This window comes from Crotalus tigris, unplaced genomic scaffold, assembly GCF_016545835.1.
Source record: "Crotalus tigris isolate CLP2741 ecotype Arizona unplaced genomic scaffold, ASM1654583v1 scf7180000024369.3102671, whole genome shotgun sequence".
In the NCBI taxonomy this organism is placed as follows: Eukaryota; Metazoa; Chordata; class Lepidosauria; order Squamata; family Viperidae; genus Crotalus; species Crotalus tigris.
Genome location: NW_024100539.1, coordinates 62,468 through 83,487, shown reverse-complemented (window position 1 = coordinate 83,487; position 21,020 = coordinate 62,468). Strand labels below are relative to the sequence as shown.

The following is a 21,020-nucleotide window of genomic DNA, read 5'->3' as shown; positions in this document are numbered from 1 at the left end:
GTTCAACTATAGAAAGAACTGACCATTGAAGCAGACAAGTTATTCAGGCATTTTTATCATAAATTAATTTACTTATAAAATGTGCATATTTTATTACAAATAACTTACGCCTTTTCTATAACTTTGACTCCAAACAGTTCAAATAGTAATTATGTCAAATCAGTGACATAATTCCTCAATGCAGTTAAGAGAGAACCACAACACTGCATTCTATTTTTGTAATTCACAGCATAAATTCCTTCACAGATTTTTTTTTTCAGTGAAGTTGGAAGCACTTCCTGCAGTAATGTTAGGTTTGGTAAAATACAGTTTACGATATAATACTAATATAAATAATATAAGCATATTAAATGTATATGCCACCTGACTCCCAGCCATTCTAGATGGTTTTCAATTGTTGAAACAATTTAACGACTGGGAACATTACACAAAAAAACAGAAGACAAGCACAAGACAAAGCAACAAAAATGGCAAAGAAAATAATCCCAGGGTAGAACAAAAGGAAAAGAGTATCCATCATCCTCTCCAAAAGCCTGGGTGAAGAACCAAGTCTTTAAGGTTCTCCAAAACAGGGATTTTCAACCAGTGGTACGGGTACCACCTGTGGTATATTGGCACCTGGCAGGTGGTACGCGACCATCCTAGAAAAGTGGTAGTGGGGGAGGGGAATGAACTGAACTGGTGGCAGCACCGCACAAGCCTGAGCGAGAGATTGCTGGAGCTGCAGGGCCGTCAGGGCTCAGTGGAAGCGTCAGGATCAGTGCCAGGCTCCAGCTGGAGCTTGGTGCTGATCCTGGCGCTTCTGCTGAGCCCAGAAGAAGCACCAATCAGCTGGAATGTTGCAGCATCTCCAGAGTCTTGTGATTTACATTCAGATGCTTGGCAACTGATTTATATTTATGATGATCAGAGTGTCCCAGGGTCATGTGAAGTGACCAAAACCTGATGCAACCACCCAGCAGATGAGGGGAATAAAAACCAAACATCCCCCCACCCCACCCCCACTGCCAATCCTTAACAGAAATGTTCACAACAATGAAAACCTCAGACAGGAGGAAGAGCACCACCAGGTGGGCAGGCAGGTGTCTTGCTCGGCTGTGGCTTGGGGGGCACTTTTTTCAGTGCCATTGTAACTTCGAAGAGTCACTAAGCAAACTGTTGTAAGTTGAGGACTACCTGTACTTTAACACTTTTTTCCTTTTTTGGGGGGGTCATCAAGTTTTTGACACTTTGCTAGGCGACTGGTGGTACTCGGATGTTGCCATATCCTAAAAGTGTACATTGGGTGAAAAGGTTGAAAAGCCCTGCTCCAAAATACTAGTAGGGTTGGAGCTGTTCAAATATCGGGGGAATCATATTCCAGAGGGCCTCCAGGAACCTGATAAGTGGAATTGTTAAATCAATGTAACTTGGAGTATACCAATCCTGATTGGACAGATACTATAGGAGTTAGGTGGTTCATCAAGTAGCCAGGCCCCATGCCATGTAAGGCTTTATAGAGAGCAACCAGCAACTTAAATTGCACCAAGTTGTTTGCTAATTTTCAAAAAGTTTACTTTAAAATTCATTGATATTTATAAAGCCAAGTGGCCACTTACATCACTGGCAATAGCTCTTGAAGCCTTGGCAGCTTGAATTGGGATGGCATCAAGACGCAGATCATAACCATCTTTCTTTGCTTCCTCCATGGCCAGTCGGTATAATTTCTGTAAAAAAAAAAAAAGAAATGTTTGATTTTAATGCTATGCAGTGGGGGTTTTTTTCTGCTACACTTGGAAATAAAGAAAACATCCTATACCTTAGCAAAAATGTTAGATGGAAGTTCTGGTGCAACTCAGGAATCCCCACACAATCCAATTAGGACCCAAGACCCTGCAGTAAATGTTGCCATTGCTTGCAAGTCCTTGAAGGGGGGCCAGTCTTCCAATGGTTCTTATTCATCCTTATACTCACCTGGCTATAGTTTAATTTGTTGAACTTTGCTAGGACAATTTCCGGCGTATCAGGCATGACATGGATTGTCTGTTTATCAGTATTCCAAGCTTCAGTATATAGCCGCTGCAGAAAAGCATTAGAAAAAGCATTAGCACAAACTGTTTCTTAGTCCTCTAGTTGTCTACGTCTTCTGACAAAAGTTTTCCTTTGCAATTAAATTCAAAAATTTGCTAAGAATGAAACTCATTATTCTGTCACTGTACATTGTATAATTTTGTAGGACAGCATATTGTATCCAGATTGTCTTAGGAAAACCTGTGTTTAATTAAGAATTAATTGTATTGTTCTTCTTTTAACCAGGCGCAGTTCAAAGACCCCAGGTTCATTGTAATCCTTGAAATTAATTTCATAATTAATATTTTGGCTGGGAATTCTGGAAATTATCATCCAAGCAAAATAGGAAGTTAACAACACCAGGAAAGAGGCTCTAAATTTTTTTGCAGCAGAAGACTAGATAAAAGTCATAACCATCATATGATTCGTGTGCAATATAAACTGTCTACTTTGTCTAGCAAGAATTAATGCATTTAAGGCTATATTATTTTATTTACCTAGTTACAGAATGGAAATCTGTGGTACTGGAAAAAAAACTGAGGACAATTCTGACTTTCTGAATTGTATTTAGAATCACACCAAATACTATTTGCAATGATTATAAAAGCTCATTTGTCAATTGTGTAGCCGGAATTCACCTTGTTCATGGTTTCCGCATTATGCTTGGCCAATTCCATTTCTAGAGAATCTGTCACACTGGTGAATTTGAAACTCTCTGGAGGCTGGCGGTACGTCTTTTCACTCAGGATTTCTCCTGCTTTCTTAGCATGCTCAACAGCCAGTGAACCAATAGGGACCCAGCCAATGCCTTTTATCCACTCAAGGTCTGCTTTGTAGAAATTCTGTGAATTAATAGTTCGTTAGAAAAGTCATCTTGCATTTTTGGAAAAACAATTGGATTTAATGACACATTGTGTTCTGCTGACGAAAGAAATGTAAAAATGTAAAAATATCCTTAAAAACCATGAAAAATGTCCAAGGTATAATTCATTTTCAGGAGGTTCCCAACTTTCTCGAGTAAAATAATGTTTAAATAAAACTCTAGCATATGTCTGATGAATATGTGAAGAACATTGTCATTTGGGATAGAACAACATCAAAAGTTCAGAAGACACTAATAACATTTGTTTGATGGTTCTATGGAGTCATGTTTAAATCTCTAATGTGCACCCTCAGAAAGAGCAAAGACTCTGGAGTAATAAAGCAGATTAGGTAGTCATCTCAGTTCATCTATGCACCAATATGGGTTAAACAATTAAAACTGCCACTACTATCAGTATTTTGTATGTGTAGGTGACAGAAAGGTGCCAGACATAGTGCGATTGGCCCTCTTTTAACTGGTATAGTCCAAGTCAAAATTATACTCACATCACTCTGCAAATCATAAGCTTTCCTAGCGTGGATGACATCATTCTGATCTGGTAGACAGGTCCACTGGTGCAAATAATTGCGATAATCAATATCGCTGACCAGTTTCTGGCAATTCTTGGCCCCCAAGATCGACAGCATATCCACAGGACTGCTATATTTGGTCTTCAGTTTCTCAAAGACTTTCTTATATTCCCTCTCACTTTGCATCTTGGCCACATTTATAGAATGCAGCATTTTAGGATCGTCTTCTATGCTACGAGCTCCAATGTGGTGGCCCAGTTGCTTGCGATAGCCTTCTTTGTATTTGTACTGAAATAAATGCACAAGCATACGGTCAGATGTACCTTTATGTTTCTTTTTGGTGCCTGAACTATAATAGCCAAGTTAAAATTTGCAAAATTCAACATTATTGCCAATATTAACTCCTCAATCAAAGAACTGCAATTGACAGTTTATAATCAAATATTAAAAGTTAATTCAAATTAAAGCATATAATCCTATGCCTACTAGCAAGAAATGCTGCCTTTTTTGCCTGAAGTTAAAACCTGTTCCATTTGCCAGAGAAGCTAATTCTACAGTTCTGAAGGAGCTACAGGTGGTTTCACTAACCAAGAAAATTTGACATCTAATAGCTTCCAAAACCAGCATGAAATGGCATAACTCCTTTGTAGAAACTTCCCACTTTTATCAATCTGTGACCAATCTATGCATAAGCTCTATTAAGACATTTAGATGATTGAGCTTAGCTGCTCCATGCAGCAAGGCTGCTTCTTAAGAGTTCATGTCAGAGACAGGATGTTCTGTTAACTGCAATACTCTCTGATTTCTGAACTGTAGATTTATTTTAAGTCCCCTAGGGTAAGAAATTTATTTAAAAAAAAACAATGGAAGAATTCATTTTCATCCCACAAAAATAAAGACTTACATCACTAGCAATAATTCTGGATGCCTTGGCAGACTGAATTGGAATTGCATCAATTCGTAAATCGTACCCCTTCTTCTTTGCCTCTTCCAAGGAAAGTTTATATAAACTCTTTTTAAAAGGAGAAAAAAGAAAATATCAATATTTACAGTTCTTACCTAATGGTAAACAAGGCCATTATATGGGAGCTAGACAGACATAATCTCGCTACTAAATAATTTCTTCAAAATTATTTTAATAAGGAAGGCAACCAGAAATCTTTAGTTCAAATATAAAACATCAAAGTATGTCCTCATGCTCCTTGCCTGTGCATTAGATATTACAACTTGACAACTTGATTTCTGGGGCTGAGGTTCACACCCGTAGCTTTAGTAGATTGTGCATTGTGCACACTCTTTTAGGCTATTAGTGAGAAAATTACTGTGAGCTAGGACAAGGATTCCCACAGGCTTTGTCTCTTCCCCTGCCACATCTGTCCTTTCTTACTAGCCTTTCTCCTCTCCCTTCAGTCCCGTATTCTACTTGCAGCTGATCAACAGCTCCTCATCAGAGTTTGGTTATCTTCGTGTAGAGCAGTGTTTCTCAACCTTGACAATTTTAAGGCATGTGGACTTCAACTCCCAGAATTCCACAGCCAGCAATGCTGGCTGTGGAATTCTGGGAGTTGAAGTCCACATGCCTTAAAATTGTCAAGGTTGAGAAACACTGATGTAGAGGGTTCCTATCATAATCAGAACATCTGGTAGACCTCCCATCCAGTGACCTTACCTCACTGTAGTTGATCTTGTTCTGTCTTGCTAAAGTGATTTCAGGGGTATCAGGCATTATGTGAATTTGTGTCTTGTCTTTATCCCAAGCTTCGGTATACAAACGCTGTGAAGAGAGGACAAGGAAGCAAATAAAACAGACATTAAAATGAAATCAACTCGGGTTCTTCTCTAACCCCGTTGTTTCACCCTGAAAGTTCAAGTAGAAATGCCGTTAATAAATATCAGAGAATGTTTACATTTTCACCAAACAGGGTTTCTCAGAGGATGTCAAGAAAAAAGTCAAGACGGCAGCCCCAATGTGGCATCAAAGTCCTGCCTCTTTTTGTATACACTGCATGAGCAATGCATACAGAAAAGACAAGTCTGCAATCACACAACTGCGGCTGTCATCTTTCACATATCTTTCATCCTGTTCCACCGTTCTGTGTTGATAATTAGTGCAGATTACACCAGAAAGCACTCCTTAGTTCTATCAAAGAAAAATGAGGCAGTAAAATGGTTTTACAAAGGCATTTAGCCATTAACAGCATCAAAGTTTTCTATTTAAGAAATGCTGCACCTGTCAGATTTCACACATCTTGAAAAATGATACTTCTTTAAAATTAGTTTGATGTGTTTGCAGTGTTGCTTAAATAGAAGCTTTACAGATTTTAGTGATAAGATCTTAAATAAATCATTCTTTTCATTCTAATTGCTAGTATCAAATCAAAGAATCCTAAGATCCAAAGGATGCAGCAGTCCCTTTAGGTTTGAAAACATTATTTATAGAAAAAGAATGACAAATAATATATACATGTGAATTATATGTATATTATTTAATTATATACAATTAAATAAAATATTACAAATAATATTTATATTAAAATGCCAGTACAAAGTTTTAAAATGCCACATTAATTATTATATTCAATCTCTTAAGCATCTTGCATACATTTCATTTTAATACTCAGTTACATATCTAAAACAAGCCATTAGTGCTCACCTTATTCATATTTTCTGCATTATGCTTGGCCAAAAGTATTTCTAGAGAATCTGTCACACTTGTAAACTTGAATTTGTCTGGAGGCTGGCGATACAACTTTTCGCTTAGGATCTCTCCAGCTTTCTTGGCTTTTTCAGTATCCAAGGAACCAATAGGGACCCACCCAATACCTTTCAACCACTGAAGATCAGACTTGTAGTAATTCTGTGAAGCAGAACATTAAAAAGGACATTTAGTCAGAACTGAAGGTCTAACAGCCCAAAGTTTTGTCTTTGATCCTATGCACTGCAGCAAGTTTTATGGTCCTGAATTAAATGCTTTAGTAACTGAATTTTCTTTTTTCTTCTTTTAAGACAGCTTATGAATTGAAACTCACTATTGTATATATTAACACAACAGCTGTCTTTGTACTTCCTTTAAAATATATTCCCTCACCTCCTTGTAATTACAAATGTCTTCAGTATAAGCATCTTTTATTCTGATAATCTCTAATTATATCAGCTAATATCACTATTTAAAATGAAGTGCGAAATCATCCAGTCTTGCTGTGGCAAATGCCAGAAATAATGTTCCTTATTTAGAAAACAAAAATCTTAGATTTATCGATAATTTGTGGGTTTAGTTTTTTCAGCTGAGCTAAACATTTTCCCAATTTTTTTTTACAAAACCAAGAAGAATAGCTAAATTAGATATTACAGTATTGAGTTTCTAATAATACGTCATTTATGCATTTATAAAACTAACCTTACTTAGACTTGTGATCCCCAACTGTTTTAGGCTGATGTTCAAATTTGATATATTGAGGCAATGTTGTGATCATACAGGATTAGTACGTGAATGTCTTTTGATTTCAAAACAAAAGAAAAATTGCCACAAAAGAAAAGTTCCATCCCTTCAATTGTAAATTGATCAGATACTCCAAAGTATTTTTGGAAAGCATGATTTGCTCTCCATGAACTTCTCATTATTTTTAAGCTTAAATAATTTGTTTTTAGTACAAATATTAAAAGAATCAGGGAACCTTGCAGCATATGCCAAGTGTCCTGTTGGGGACCCCTGTTAGACTCTTCCATATTTACATATGGAAGGTTTAAAAAAAGGTAAAAGTTTCCCCTGCCAGCCATATCCAACTCTAGGGGGCGGTGCTCATCTCCAATTTATAGCTGAAGAACCATCATTGTCTGAAGATGCTTCCGTGATCATGTAGCTGGCATGATTATACACCTAAGGGACATGGAATACTGTTACCTTCCCACAGAAGTGGTACCTATTTGTCTACTTGCATTTACATGCTTTCAGAATGCTAGGTTGGTAGGACTGGAGCAAGTAATGGAAGCTCACTCCTTCATGCAATACTTGGTCTTGAACTTCCAATCTTCCAGTCAATAAGCCCAGCATCTTAACCACCTGGATATTGTGCACTTTTATTCTATTAATAGTCTGACTTCAACTTAAGTAATATAAAAAGGCAATTAATGGACAGAACTTTGGAAGTACAAATATTACTGAGTGCTTCTTCAACTATTTTTAGAAATATTTTCCATGCTAACCATATTTTCATTAACAAAATCTTGCTGACTTTTCCAAAACTCAAGAAATTTGTTCTCATAGATCAGTTCCAGTGAAGTTAAAAGTCATCACTACTTACATCACTCTGCAGTTCATAGGCCTTCCTGGCATGGATGACATCATTTTGATCCGGGAGGCATGTCCACTGGTGCAAATAATTACGGTAATCGATATCGCTGACCAGCTTCTGGCAATTTTTTGCCCCCAAGACTGACAGCATATCCACAGGACTGCTGTACTTGGTCTTCAGCTGCTCAAACACTTTCTTGTATTCCCTCTCACTCTGCATCTTGCCAACGTTCATGGAATGCACAAGTTTAGGGTCATCCTCTATACTCCGAGCTCCAATATGATGGCCGAGTTGCTTGCGATAACCTTCTTTGTACTTATACTGTTGATAACAATAATAAGCAGTTTAAAACATAATGTTTACTTACCCTGGGTTCCCTAAGATCTAGAAGAGTTTAAATCAAATATTGAACAGACCATGAAGATTGTTTGTACAAAACCACTTATATTTTAATATGTGATTTGTGTTCATATGCACTATTTCAATCTTTAGTAATTTACAAGGGGAAATTAATTTCAAAGTTTGATACCTCCATTTCATTTCCCAGGTTGCTATTACTGGTCTCTAATATAGATCCACAGAGAGAAATTAACTGCCCATACTATCAAAACTTCCAAGGAAAATGATTTAGTCTATTTAAATATATCTTGAATACTAGTAATAGTTGCAAAAAAATTTCACATAATCAACCCAGCCTCAAAAAAATCCCATTCTTGCTGTAAAGGAAAAGTGTAAAAATTCTACACAACAACTGCAATCAAATAAAAACTTGTGGTTTGTATCGTATCGTATAAATACGTACCTCACTTGCAATGTCTCTGGATGCTTTAGCAGCCTTGATAGGAATTGCATCTATCCGAAGATCATAGCCCTTCTTCCTGGCCTCTTCCAATGACAGCTTGTACAGTTTCTAAATGGATGGCAAATATTGCTTTAGTGTTGCTGAGGGCATTTTTTCCCCCATCCCTTCTCATAGGTTTGACAAATAGAAATCCACTTACATCACTGAAGTTGATTTTGTTCTGTTGTGACAGTAGAATTTCAGGAGTATCAGGCATAATATGGATACTGGATTTATCTTTGTTCCAAGCATCAACATACATACGCTAAAAAAAGTACAATAAAATAATCAAAAGTAATGGTTATTAAAACTAAAATATAGAATGAGTTCTAACTATATACTGTGGATGAAAATTATGAAACCCATTTTATATTGCTAATACCATAATTATAATTACAAAATACATAAAGCAGTCAAGTGGATAAGATTGTGCTAAATCCAAAAATAGATGAAAAAATATTACTTAATTTTTAACTTATTCATTTTTAAAGCCAGGGTTGGAAATAAGGTGAATATAAATAGATTCAATATTTATGACAATCTTCTTGCATAAATAAAATCCTAATCTCTTTAGTAAGGAGTTTCTTCATCAAGAATTAATCAAGGCCTGGAGGAACGCTGTCCATGGGGTCGTGATGGGTCGGACACAACTTCCCAACTAACAACAAAGGCCATTTCTGATGAGTTCTCCTAAGCTCTTATACTGTTCTAAAGAACATATTTTGACTTAAGACTAGGAATGCTTTGCATGTGTCTCCTGACCCCTAATCCTCAACTCTAAAAAGCACAATGAATGTTTTTCATGCATCCTTAAGGTGCATTATATACTGATATGCAACTTCAGTAGAGCAACTATATAATTTACTTTGAAATTTTATTACAGAAAACAATATTATTCTATCAAAGTGTATGATGTGTGTGTGTGTGTGTATTTAAAGAAAGGACCACAGACAAAACTTACCTGATTCATAATTTCAGAGTTATGTTTTGCCAAAGCCATAGGTAAGGAATCGATAGGGCTGGTAAAATGGAAAGTGTCAGGGTGTTGCCTATATCCATGGTCACTCAAGATTTCAGAAGCTCTCTTATTCTTCTCTGCTTCCAGAGAACCACTAGGAGACCAGCCAATACCCCTGAGCCACTCAAGGTCTGATTTATAGTTAATCTGAAGAAAGGAGAAGTTATTAGTTTTTCTGTTTTATTATTCAACATTTTATTAGTGTCACTGCTTCTTAAAACATTAAAACATCCCTAAATCTTAAGAAGTGATGTGACAGTGAAATTCATTCAAACAAATAGAGTGATCCATAATGGTTGTGCTTAGAGCACAGCTAACACTGAGTAGAAGAAGGTGGTTTTATTAAGCGTGGCTTTACATTTACAAAATTGCTAAAATGACACTTACATCACTTTGAAGATCATATGTTTTCTTGGCATGGATGACATCATTTTGATCTGGGAGACATGTCCACTGGTGCAAATAATTACGGTAATCAATATCGCTGACCAGTTTCTGGCAATTCTTTGCACCTAAGACGGACAGCATATCCACAGGACTGCTGTACTTGGTCTTCAGCTGCTCAAACACTTTCTTGTATTCCCTCTCACTCTGCATCTTGGCAACATTCATGGAATGCACAAGTTTAGGGTCATCCTCTATGCTGCGAGCTCCCACATGGTGACCAAGCTGCTTACGGTATGCCTCTTTGTATTTGTACTGTACAGAGGGAGAAAGAGAAAATAAAAACTTTGATCTAGTTCCCCATATAACTAAATGTGCTAAACCAAAATATTTTTTCAGGCAATCTGATCACTATATCTCAAGTACTGAGTTCCAACTTGACTGGGTAACATCCAGAGATGTTTCTCAACTGATAGATCTATATTTACCAGTGTAATAATCTTTTCTTTCCCATTAATTCTCCATTACTTCCCATCCTTCTTGGTGTAAATGAAGGGAGCATGCTAGAGAGAAGCCTAAGACATCAGTAGTAGTAAACACTTTTTCATTTGATTGCAATGATGATAAAGGATATAGTATTCAGTTTTTAAAGAAGGATTTATTAAAGATATTATTATCCCTATTAAGTAATATTATTAAGCTTATTAGTAATTATCTATTTAAGTCTATATTAATTCAAAAGGAAAACAAGTTATTCCTCCACCCCACTGAGGATCTGTTAATTGGATTGTTCATTATCTGGTGAATGAGCAATTCTCATTGTTTGAGAGCAGAAAATCTGGTCGAAAATAAGGGAATGACATATGGTTATATACAACATGGCTGAAGGGTCTCTAGGATTGATTTCATCTGTGATTAATGACGTTAAGTCGACATGATGGGAAAGATGGGCAACACACAAGTATTTGGTTTGTTGAGAGAAAGGTAGAGATAGATATTATCAGCCTGAATAAATCCACTGCAGGATGCAGGTTATTTCAGTGAAGTATGATAATCCACCATGTTAACCCAATGCAGGTTAATAAGTAGATGTTTTTGAACTTTGAACTTTGCAGTCTAGGGATGAAAGAGAGGAACTGGCCCAAAATTACCCAGATGGTGATTTTGTAAGGAGGATGTGTATGGAGTATGTTTAATCATCCTTGAGGGGAGAATATCTCAGATTTATGACATTCTTTTAACTCCAGTAACATTGGCCACATATTAAAGAGTTATAGAGGAAAATTTGGTTTGTTTATATTTATCAAAATAGGATTTACTTTTAGTCCGCAGTACATTTTTATATTATTTATTTATATTTCATATTTCTTAACTGCCCATCTTCCTCAGTTTATATAGTTGCTATCTCAAATATATGCCTTTTAAGTGAAGAATGGTTTGAGGGTTAAGTATTAAGTTATAAGAGAGGGATTTAGAATTTCCTGCTTATGATTTTCAAAATGGGTTAAAAATCACCTTTCTATTTTCATTGACATTAATCAGAATTGAGAATGGTTAGTCTAGAAGGAAATGTAATACCTTTAATTAAAATGGTATCTTAAATTATTTTATGTAAATGTAAAGCAATGATAATAGCATATAGCACTCTCTATTAAAAAATCTCACAAGTGCTAATTAGCAATCTAAATGAGATTGTATTAAAAAGTAGGGGGGCTGTATGTGGTGGTGGGACATATAAATCAAGGATTGGGGCCTTCATGCCATTGTAGATAAAACTGAAGCAAAGCCCCTGTGGAAATCAAAGACCAGTTATGATACCTCTCCATCAAGGAGCAGACTTTTAGCCCTTATCAGTGAATGGATTGCTTTCAGAGGCCTTTGGAAAATACGCTAGGGCCTCAGTTTGCCCTCCCTCGGGATACCAAATAAGAGGAAGATTTAACAAATCACTGCCTGCCATCTTTCCTTAAAATACATAAACAGAGTTCCTTACTTCACTGGCAATTTCTCTAGAAGCTTTTGCTGCCTTGATCGGTATGGCATCAGGTGGAAGATCATAACCTTTCCTTTTCAGTTCTTCCAATCCTAATTTGTAGAGTTTCTAAGAAGAGAGCCAATGAAAGTTAGAAGTGCAACACTCTAGTGCAACACTAAATGGTTGATTCTGTAATCAAACCAGTATCAAACTTACATCACTCAAGTTAACTAAGTTGATTCTGGACAACACAATTTCAGGAGTGTCAGGCATGATATGAATCTGAGTCTTATCTTTGTCCCAAGTTTCTCGATAAAGTCTCTAGAAAAACAAAAACAAAGAGTGAATCAATATCTTTCAGTGACAAAAAAATAATATGACCTTTCACAACACAGTAAAAAATCTATTCAGATAAAGCAAAATATTCTGAGTTGTTATCAACTCAGGCAGAATTGCATGCAGAAGAAATAGTTACGAAAGTGGAATAGTTATGCAGAAGAGATTCTTTTGTTTCATCCCTAAATTAAACAAAGTTCATTATATCCTCAAGGATGCTCGTTTATATTAATTTTTAGAAAAAAAATAAAAGGAAACTTACAAAAAATACCATTTTGCTAAATACATCCAATGAGCAACTTCATTTTTCCTGCACTAAATTTTATTTTTTAAACCTATTTACCATCATAAAATTTCATTCTTATTTACTTGGAAGCAAGTTCTCTTGATCAGGGGATCTTAAATGCAATTTATTAAAGAGAGCTACCATCCTAAAAACAAATTTCTAAACTATCTTGACTTTCTTTCAATGTAACTTACTTTTGAAGAAATATAGATTCAGGGATGGAATCAAACCACTACATTACACTGCAGAATCTATTGCTTTCCTCCCCCTCCCTCTTTCAAGCTGCTGATTGTCTCCCCAAGTCCCCTCCAGCGGCAGAAACCCTCAACTTGACAAACACTCACATCACTTCTATGCTTTGAGTTTTCTTTTGCCAGAACAACTTCCATCGAATCAGGAATGCTTGTGAATTTAATTGTGTCTGGATGCTGACGATAAGTTCTTTCACTCAGAATCTCAGAAGCTTTCTTGTTCTTTTCCGACTCTAGAGAGCCAAAGGGGTTCCATCCAATGCCCTTAATCCATTCGAGATCAGATTTATACGCAATCTGGCAGGGGGGAAAAAAACAGAAGCCACCATTCTATATTACAGAATTTCTGAAGGTGTTTTGTTCCTGACTTACTGCCCTTGAATTTTGTACGTATGTCTTTTTCATCCAGTGATGCCTCTTTGATTTAGGACTCTGTAATATCTTGTTGGTTATGAATAAAAGCACAAAGTAAGGTGTAAGGTTAGAAGAACATTTTCCTGTCAGGCCAGATCTCAGAAGAAATACAAGAACTCTCCTTTATAATCTAGAGTATAATAACAGAATATTGAAAACCAGATAACTGTTTCTTCTTCTTAGCCCAACTTTGATTCTCTTGAGTATATTCTGGGGTTGTGGGTTTTTTTTCCACTTTTTTGCTTTCCTGAATTAGGCTCATATTTTACTAAGAGTTGCCACATATTTTCTTCAAGATGCCCTCTCTGTATAGTTGTCTTTCATATTTTCCCAGATTTTAGACACTGAGAGCAATGAGTCAGAAGAGAAAGACACAACAAACTTTTGCAAGTGTTAATTTAATCAAGGAAAGAAGAAGTTAAGGATTTTTTTAAAAAAAAAAAACCACAATCTTACCAAGTTAGTAAAGGAAGAGGGAAATGTAAGTTGGATATCAGTGTCTAGAGTTACTATAAGTTATAGAAAGAGAGTGTAGAAGAGTAATAAGAAAATAAAACATGCATTTTCAGATGTCAGTAAGGAAGGCAAACACCCGAGCAGGATCATTAATTGGTAGCTGGATAAATAGTAAACAAGGAAAGATGTCCAGTCTACATAGTCAGTGCAGTTTTATCAAACAAAATGGTTGAAGTATATGACTTACATCACTCTGTAGTTCATAGGTCTTCTTGGCATGGATGACATCATTTTGATCCGGGAGGCATGTCCACTGGTGCAAATAATTACGGTAATCGATATCGCTGACCAGCTTCTGGCAATTCTTTGCCCCCAAGACTGACAGCATATCCACAGGAGTGCTGTACTTGGTCTTCAGCTGCTCAAACACTTTCTTGTATTCCCTCTCACTCTGCATCTTGGCAACGTTCATGGAATGCACAAGTTTAGGATCATCTTCTATACTACGTGCTCCAATATGATGGCCAAGTTGCTTGCGATAGCCATCTTTATACTTGTACTAAAAAAAAAAAGTTGAGAAAAAGTCAAAATCAGGAATAATTTGCAGACCCAGGTATGTCAGATTTAGCAGTACATCTAACATTTGCACAATGGTCACAGTTTTATGTACACAAATCTAGTAAATCTCTATAGATTTGTGTATGATTTACTCATGAAGAAATGATCTGGACATAGCTCAAAAAATCCTTAGTGCAAAGCTTTATCAAAGGTATTGAATATTATAGGAAGGATAATGTATATATATCAATGCATAACAATATATTATAACTATAAGCAACTATGTTGTCAGTTTTCCACCAAAAAACTAGGCTCCTCTACCTCTGCCTTGAAATTAACTATAAAGATGCTTATTTAAGACCACAGGGCACATTAATAAAGTCTGTGTTTCTGTGACATAATGGAAAATCCCGCTCAAGCACCCACATGAGTGAAATACAGGTTTCTTACTTAGTGGGTAGGACTAATATGCCTGATTTAATTTTTATCCAGCTTGTGGATGTCTGTATATGATTTTGGAAGTTTGAGCTTACATATACATAATGTGGAAATTAATAAACCCTGACATTAAAATGAGTCATAGCCTAAGCTATAATATCAGAGAGAATTTATAACGTAACTTACATCACTAGCAATGTCTCTGGATGCTTTAGCTGCTTTCACTGATATGGCTTCAGTAGTGAGATCATAACCCTTCTTCAACATTTCCTCCCATCCAAGTTTGTACAATTTCTAGCATGAAAAAGTAGCATAGATTAAAAAAAATCAAAACAATTTGAATAAATTAAATATTTACAATCCACTCCTACAACTGAAACACATCCCATTTTTTGCTTCAGGTTTCCTCATGGAGAAATCTAATCTTGTTATAGGAATATGTAAATCCATAAGAAACCTATTTAGTAATATCTTAGGTTTCCTCAAATATTGTCTGTTATTTGAGGAAGATATTAGCTTCAGATGTGATTTAAATAAAATTTGAACAAAGTAATGACTTTTTTTAGATTATGCAAAAGTCTGTTCTAGTCCAGCATTCTGTTCTCACAGTAGTTCCGAAAACCCTGCTAATGTTTAATAATAATAGAATAGTTCTTAGCTTTTTTTCTCTTTTGTGTATGTGACTCACAAGAAATCATTTGTTTTGCTTCAAATTTCATTTCAAACAAAATCCACAAATTGAAATCAACTTCCTAGTAATTAAAAGGGAGAACGATTACTGAAGAGATTTCTGAGGAATAAGAGCAGTTTATGACAAAGTCATGAAGGAGTCAATTCCTAACCCAGGGGTCCCCAACCCCCGATCCGGGGACCAGTACCAGGCCGCGGCATGCCTGCAACTGGGCCGCACAAACAAGCAAAGCCCCATCCACAGGATGTAGGCAGTACAGGAAACCACACCCCCTCCAGTCTGCGAAAAAACCTTTCTCCATGGAACTGGTCCCTGGTGCCCAAAAGGTTGGGGACTTCTGGCCTAACCAATGGCAAATGAGTTTAATATTCAGAAATGTTAAAATCAGCTAGGAATTTGGCTGTAGAAAATTTCAGATTCATCTAGTTCTAGAATGATCGGTTTAAATCTATAATAGCGAGATTATACATTCAGTATTGTTATTTGTTCTACATACTCCCTATTGGACTAGTCCCAGTTGTACACAACCAGAGGACTTTACAGACATGGTGTTCTTGTTCTTTCTTGGAAGAAAACTGAATGAAATGAAAGTTGAATTCCCATGAATAGCCTCAGAGCTTCAAGAAAACGTTAACTTACAAAGGAATCATTTCATTCAGGAGAATATAATCAACATGTTGAAGATTAGTTACTAAAATACATGCTTGAATATTTTCTTACCTGGCTGTAATTGAACTTATTTGCTTTAGCCAGCATAATATCTGGTGTATCCGGCATGACATGAATCGTAGTCTTGTCTTTCTCCCATGCATTTATGTATGCACGCTGTTAGAGAAGAAAACAGTAACGATCAATAAATGTATTCATATGCAATAAAGTTGGTATGTGGATAGCTGTTTGATTTTAACATAAAATTGAAAATCTGTGCAGATTCTCTACAAAGGAAATGCACTGATATGTCCTAGAAGTCATATATTTAGCGATGTGCTTGGGATGACCTTCTGGCCATAAATTAGCTTTTTCCTCTATACAACACCTCATGAATATCATCTGCACAAATCCTTAGGGAACAGAGAGCCTCTTTAAGGAACAAGTGACTATGGTAACATTAATTAAAGAATATTGTATATAGCTAACAGTAGTACTAAAGATGTCAGTTTGCGGAGAAATCTGCTAACAAACAATTATGTTCTATAAAATAAAAATCTGCTAGGAATTGTTCAGTGGTTTTTACAAAATCTGTACCACTCATAACATATATCTGCAATCTGCTGAAACTCTTTTGCTTAAGTAATGCAAGCCAGAGGGTTAAAGTGGGGTGCAGCATATGTCATTATTTGCACGCAGAATGGCAAGAGTTACCTTATTCATAACATCAGCATTGTGCTTTGCAAGTTCCATATCCATTGAATCAGTCAGCTTCTTAAATGGGAAAGCACTTGGGTGCTGGCGATACTTGGTGTCACTTGCAATTTCAGTGGCTTTCTTGGACTTCTCAATATCCAATGACCCAGCAGGGCTCCAACCAAGACCTTTATACCATTCATTATAATCTTGCTTATATTCATGCTGTAGACAGAGAATGAAACAAATCTATAGTTCAACAGCTCTTAACTATAATAATATAACACACACACACCCATGGACAAGAGGCATCCTATGAGTAAATGATGACATGATGAATTATAGTTTCAGGTCACTTTGAGTAAGAGATAATCCTTTTGTATTTTTGTTTGCTTTATTATTTAATTAGTAAACACTGCAAAATTGTAAAATTTGCTTGATTTATTATTTAATTAAAAAATAAGTATTTCCCTTCTAAAGTATTAAACAGCAGTGTGTCTCACATGATTTCTTAAGAATACTCAAGTAATAATTCTGACTCTACAAATTAGCAGATTTTATTTTTTATTCTCAGTTTTATAATGCAATTTAGAAAGAATTTAATCTATTTGTACCTAGTATAGATCTTCCTAAAAGTACATCTAATTAAACTGCAACTTCATCTTTTTAAGAAATTATAGTTATTATATCTATGAAACCAAGAAACACATTTAGTCCAGATAATTATTCCACTGAGTGGCATAAAATATGTATTGAATTCTTTGTCCCAATATCATTCCAGATTATCCTGATCAGTGCACACTTGATGACCTCATGGCAGCACAACAGAAACACAATTAATGTTGCTAGTTTCTGGGCAAGATCTGTTTAACTTGTGCAAATTTTAATCTTGCATTTTATATTTTAAATGTTATGCCATATAGTATGCCTTATTTTAATTGTAATGCTTCTGACACAGATAAACGTTGCAGATCTATACAATAATGTTTTTTAAAATACTTTTTCCCCCTTCTCTGTGATTTATATAACTATGATTTTGAAGGCTGGTGACTATCCTGCTGACTTTGCAATTCTGCTGACTAATTTACTTCTTCTATTTTAATGCAAAACTACTGCCATGGACCCTGGCACATAGAATACGGATGGAATTCAAATAATCCATTTTGCACAATATCATTTTATACACAGTTGACAAAGTCTGTTATTAGATTACTAACTGATTTTCAGAAAAAAAAAAACCCAAACCCTAATATCTGCAGCAGTTGTCTCACTGGATTGTTTTGAGATGGTGCAATGGGAAAGACTAAAAAATGGTTTTGGCTAACTATCAATTATTAATTAACTAACAACTAATTTGAACACATTATTCAAAGACTGTCTGGAGAAAGCTGTAATGCTGGAAAAGGTGTAAGGAAAGGAAGGAAGAGGATGACTAGCAATAAGATAGATGGATAGATGACTGCAACATTGGAAAACCTGGAAGAACCAGTTAGGAGTGGATAGTCGTGGAGAAAATCTATGTGATTGCTAATCTATGTGATGGCATATAATCAATCAATCAAATGGGAAAGTTTGGAAAAAGTTTTTCCTCCTTTTTTATGTGGTCACATAATGTGGATTATGTGGTCACAAACTGTGGATCAATGTGTGGTACACTGTTCTAGTTTGCTAAGGATATTTCAAATGGAAATCTTCATCTAGCAAAATGTCTTGCAGAACTTAACAAGAATGTCCTTTATCTCCTCTTTATTTTTCATTTGATATTGGAACAGTATTCTACAAATGAAACACAAGAGGGTGCAGTTGAAACCAAACTGCTATAAAGTATTGATAGTTTCTCTATAATTACAAATTTTTATACTAAAATATATTGATAGTGTATTATATACTGTAAGTTATTCATTTAGTCAAAATGTTTTTACTGACATCTGTAAAAATTGGGATTTCCCTTTTAACTATGTGGCAATACTTCTTGCAAAGGATTTTTTTTTCTCAGTTAAAAAATCAACATAAATTGTTAAAAATCCTGTTGAGTTTTATGGATGTGGGGAAGAATTATAATTCTGATCTTTATTCACCCAACAAATTTATATCCAAGGACAATTTCAGCTGAACATTGCAAATATTCTTCACTATGGCAAACATTGCAAACAATCTATTTATATATATATTAAATCCATTTATTATAAAATAGTTTATTAAAGCATTTCATTTTTATTAATTTTTCACATTTTTGAACTGCCCATCCCCCTCAAAGATAAACAAACATATAAAAAGCATCTTTCAACTAAATAGTAAAAAAAAGAGATTCCAAGATCTTACATCACTTTGAACCCGATTCATATTTCTGGCCAGTTCTACATTCAGGGCATCCGGCAGAAGGATATATTTATGGATGAGCCTTTTGTAATTGGTATTGGTGATGTTGGCTTGTGCTTCTTTGGCAGCCATAATGCTGACAGTATCGGCAGGCGTGTTGTATCTCGTTTTGCTGCCTTCATAGGCTTTCCTGTACTCACGATCTGACTGCATCTTGGCCACTTGCATGAAATGGACAAGCTTGGGGTCATCTTGGAGGCTGCGGAAGCCAACGAGCTTACCCTTGTCCTGTTCATAACCTAACTTATATTTGTACTGCAGAGAAAACAGAAAGTGAAATGTAAGCGGTCAATACTGAATTGTAACTTTATCATACAGTAATAAAATGAAAATGGATATAGGTACAGATTGAACAGATTGTTAGAAAAGGTAAAATTGGTTCCAAAGGTGCCTTTTTATCCACAGGGGCCTTCTGTAATTTTTCTTCAGCAGGAAAAAACCAACAACATCGACTGTAAACTTACATCACTGGCGATTTCCCGAGAAGCTTTAGCAGCTTTAATAGAGATTGCATCATTTCTGAGATCATAGCCTTTCTTCTTAGCTTCTTCCAAAGAATGTTTGTATATTTTCTATGTGGAAAAAGAAAGGAAAGTATTTAAAGAATACACTACAGTACAGAGACAGAACATTAATGATTGATAAGGTATGGTTACAAGTGTAAATATTTCTTAGCATTCTGGAAAAATTAGGCAGATCCAGATGAAAAAGTAAATTTGATGGAATAGAATTAATGTAATGCAATGATTCTGCAGGTTAAAAGTTATTTATTCTTTGTTCTGAAAACCATCTTGAATCTTTAAAAAAAAACATAAGTGATCTTAAAATCTAAACTGCTAATTTATATGTTGGTCAATGCCAGACTACAAACCTACACCAGGGCTCTTTTCACAAACAAGCCACACAATCTGTACTTGGTGCCATGTCCCTCATCCCATATGATGCTGTGGACTTGGTTAATTAAGATATGTAACTATTCTTAGCATCCAAAAGAACAACGACAGCTTTACAGCAATTCTACTGGAGCTCTAGAGAGGCACGTTTACATTTTGTCAGAGCCTAAAAATTAATCTGCCAAAGGGATCCTGAAATTTTCTCTTCCTGTAGCTGAGATGCTAAGGTATCTGACCACAGTTCCCCCTCCACTCCCAGGCATTCCAGTGGGGCAGATTTGCCATTTGCTTTAACAATCACATCACCAATAGCTTGTCTAGAAGGTCATTTTTTCCTCTCCCTTTCTGCAAAAAGTAAAAACAGCAAAGGAAGAGTCTGAGTGAATCATAGTAGAATGCCAAATTATTGCCAAAGATCTGCAGGGCACTGTGGTGTCTGGGTAGAAAAAAAGGCCTATTTAATTATGCATATCTAGCAATGGAACATTTCAGTAAATGAACACTGGCTTTGGAAAGATTTCATAAGCATTTTTAATACAGTGCCACGATAATTCTTGAGTTTCTATTCAATTTCTAGTGAACAGTGGTTTTGATTTTTTTTCTTCTTTAAGTTGTATTTTTTTTCCTGTTTCTTCTTTGTTAACTTGGTATAATGGTTTTCTTGATTTAGTGCTGATAATTTGAGAATAATTACTTGGAAAGGTTGTGTATGAAATAGTTACATGAACAAAGACTTCCACTAATGAGAGTTTTCAATGGATAATATTACAGGATTTGACTCAAAGGCTAGCTTTTTCTGCTAGGCAATGTGTCTATTTTATCTTGTTTGACAAATAATGTAACCTGTAGTTTTGCTGATTCACTAGTACTAGAACTAAGCAATCTTCATACTTACATCACTGATGTTATAAGCATTGACTTTTGCCAAAAGAATCTCAGGAATATCTGGCGTAATATGAATCTGTGTCTTTTCTGCTTCCCAGTCCTTTTTGTAAAGGTGCTAAAATAGAATGAACGGAACAT

The 21,020-nt window shown here is 35.6% G+C and overlaps 1 protein-coding gene across 42 annotated transcripts in view; it reads right to left on the bottom strand.

The window, feature by feature from the left end:
- NEB (nebulin) overlaps nucleotides 1–21,020 on the bottom strand; it is a 206,821-nt gene that overhangs the window by 125,989 nt on the left and 59,812 nt on the right. For all 42 annotated transcript variants that reach the window (XM_039327850.1, XM_039327855.1, XM_039327865.1 and 39 more), the window contains exons 52-73: nucleotides 20,893–20,997; nucleotides 19,569–19,676; nucleotides 19,048–19,359; nucleotides 16,744–16,950; nucleotides 16,102–16,206; nucleotides 14,877–14,984; nucleotides 13,942–14,253; nucleotides 12,918–13,121; nucleotides 12,168–12,272; nucleotides 11,970–12,077; nucleotides 9,980–10,291; nucleotides 9,536–9,739; nucleotides 8,735–8,839; nucleotides 8,536–8,643; nucleotides 7,743–8,054; nucleotides 6,095–6,298; nucleotides 5,111–5,215; nucleotides 4,346–4,453; nucleotides 3,418–3,729; nucleotides 2,688–2,891; nucleotides 1,954–2,058; nucleotides 1,599–1,706 (exon numbers count right to left, since the gene is read on the bottom strand). In XM_039327850.1, the coding sequence (XP_039183784.1) occupies nucleotides 1,599–1,706; nucleotides 1,954–2,058; nucleotides 2,688–2,891; nucleotides 3,418–3,729; nucleotides 4,346–4,453; nucleotides 5,111–5,215; nucleotides 6,095–6,298; nucleotides 7,743–8,054; nucleotides 8,536–8,643; nucleotides 8,735–8,839; nucleotides 9,536–9,739; nucleotides 9,980–10,291; nucleotides 11,970–12,077; nucleotides 12,168–12,272; nucleotides 12,918–13,121; nucleotides 13,942–14,253; nucleotides 14,877–14,984; nucleotides 16,102–16,206; nucleotides 16,744–16,950; nucleotides 19,048–19,359; nucleotides 19,569–19,676; nucleotides 20,893–20,997 (3,861 nt within the window). The remainder of the gene's footprint in view (nucleotides 1–1,598; nucleotides 1,707–1,953; nucleotides 2,059–2,687; nucleotides 2,892–3,417; nucleotides 3,730–4,345; nucleotides 4,454–5,110; nucleotides 5,216–6,094; nucleotides 6,299–7,742; nucleotides 8,055–8,535; nucleotides 8,644–8,734; nucleotides 8,840–9,535; nucleotides 9,740–9,979; nucleotides 10,292–11,969; nucleotides 12,078–12,167; nucleotides 12,273–12,917; nucleotides 13,122–13,941; nucleotides 14,254–14,876; nucleotides 14,985–16,101; nucleotides 16,207–16,743; nucleotides 16,951–19,047; nucleotides 19,360–19,568; nucleotides 19,677–20,892; nucleotides 20,998–21,020) is intronic.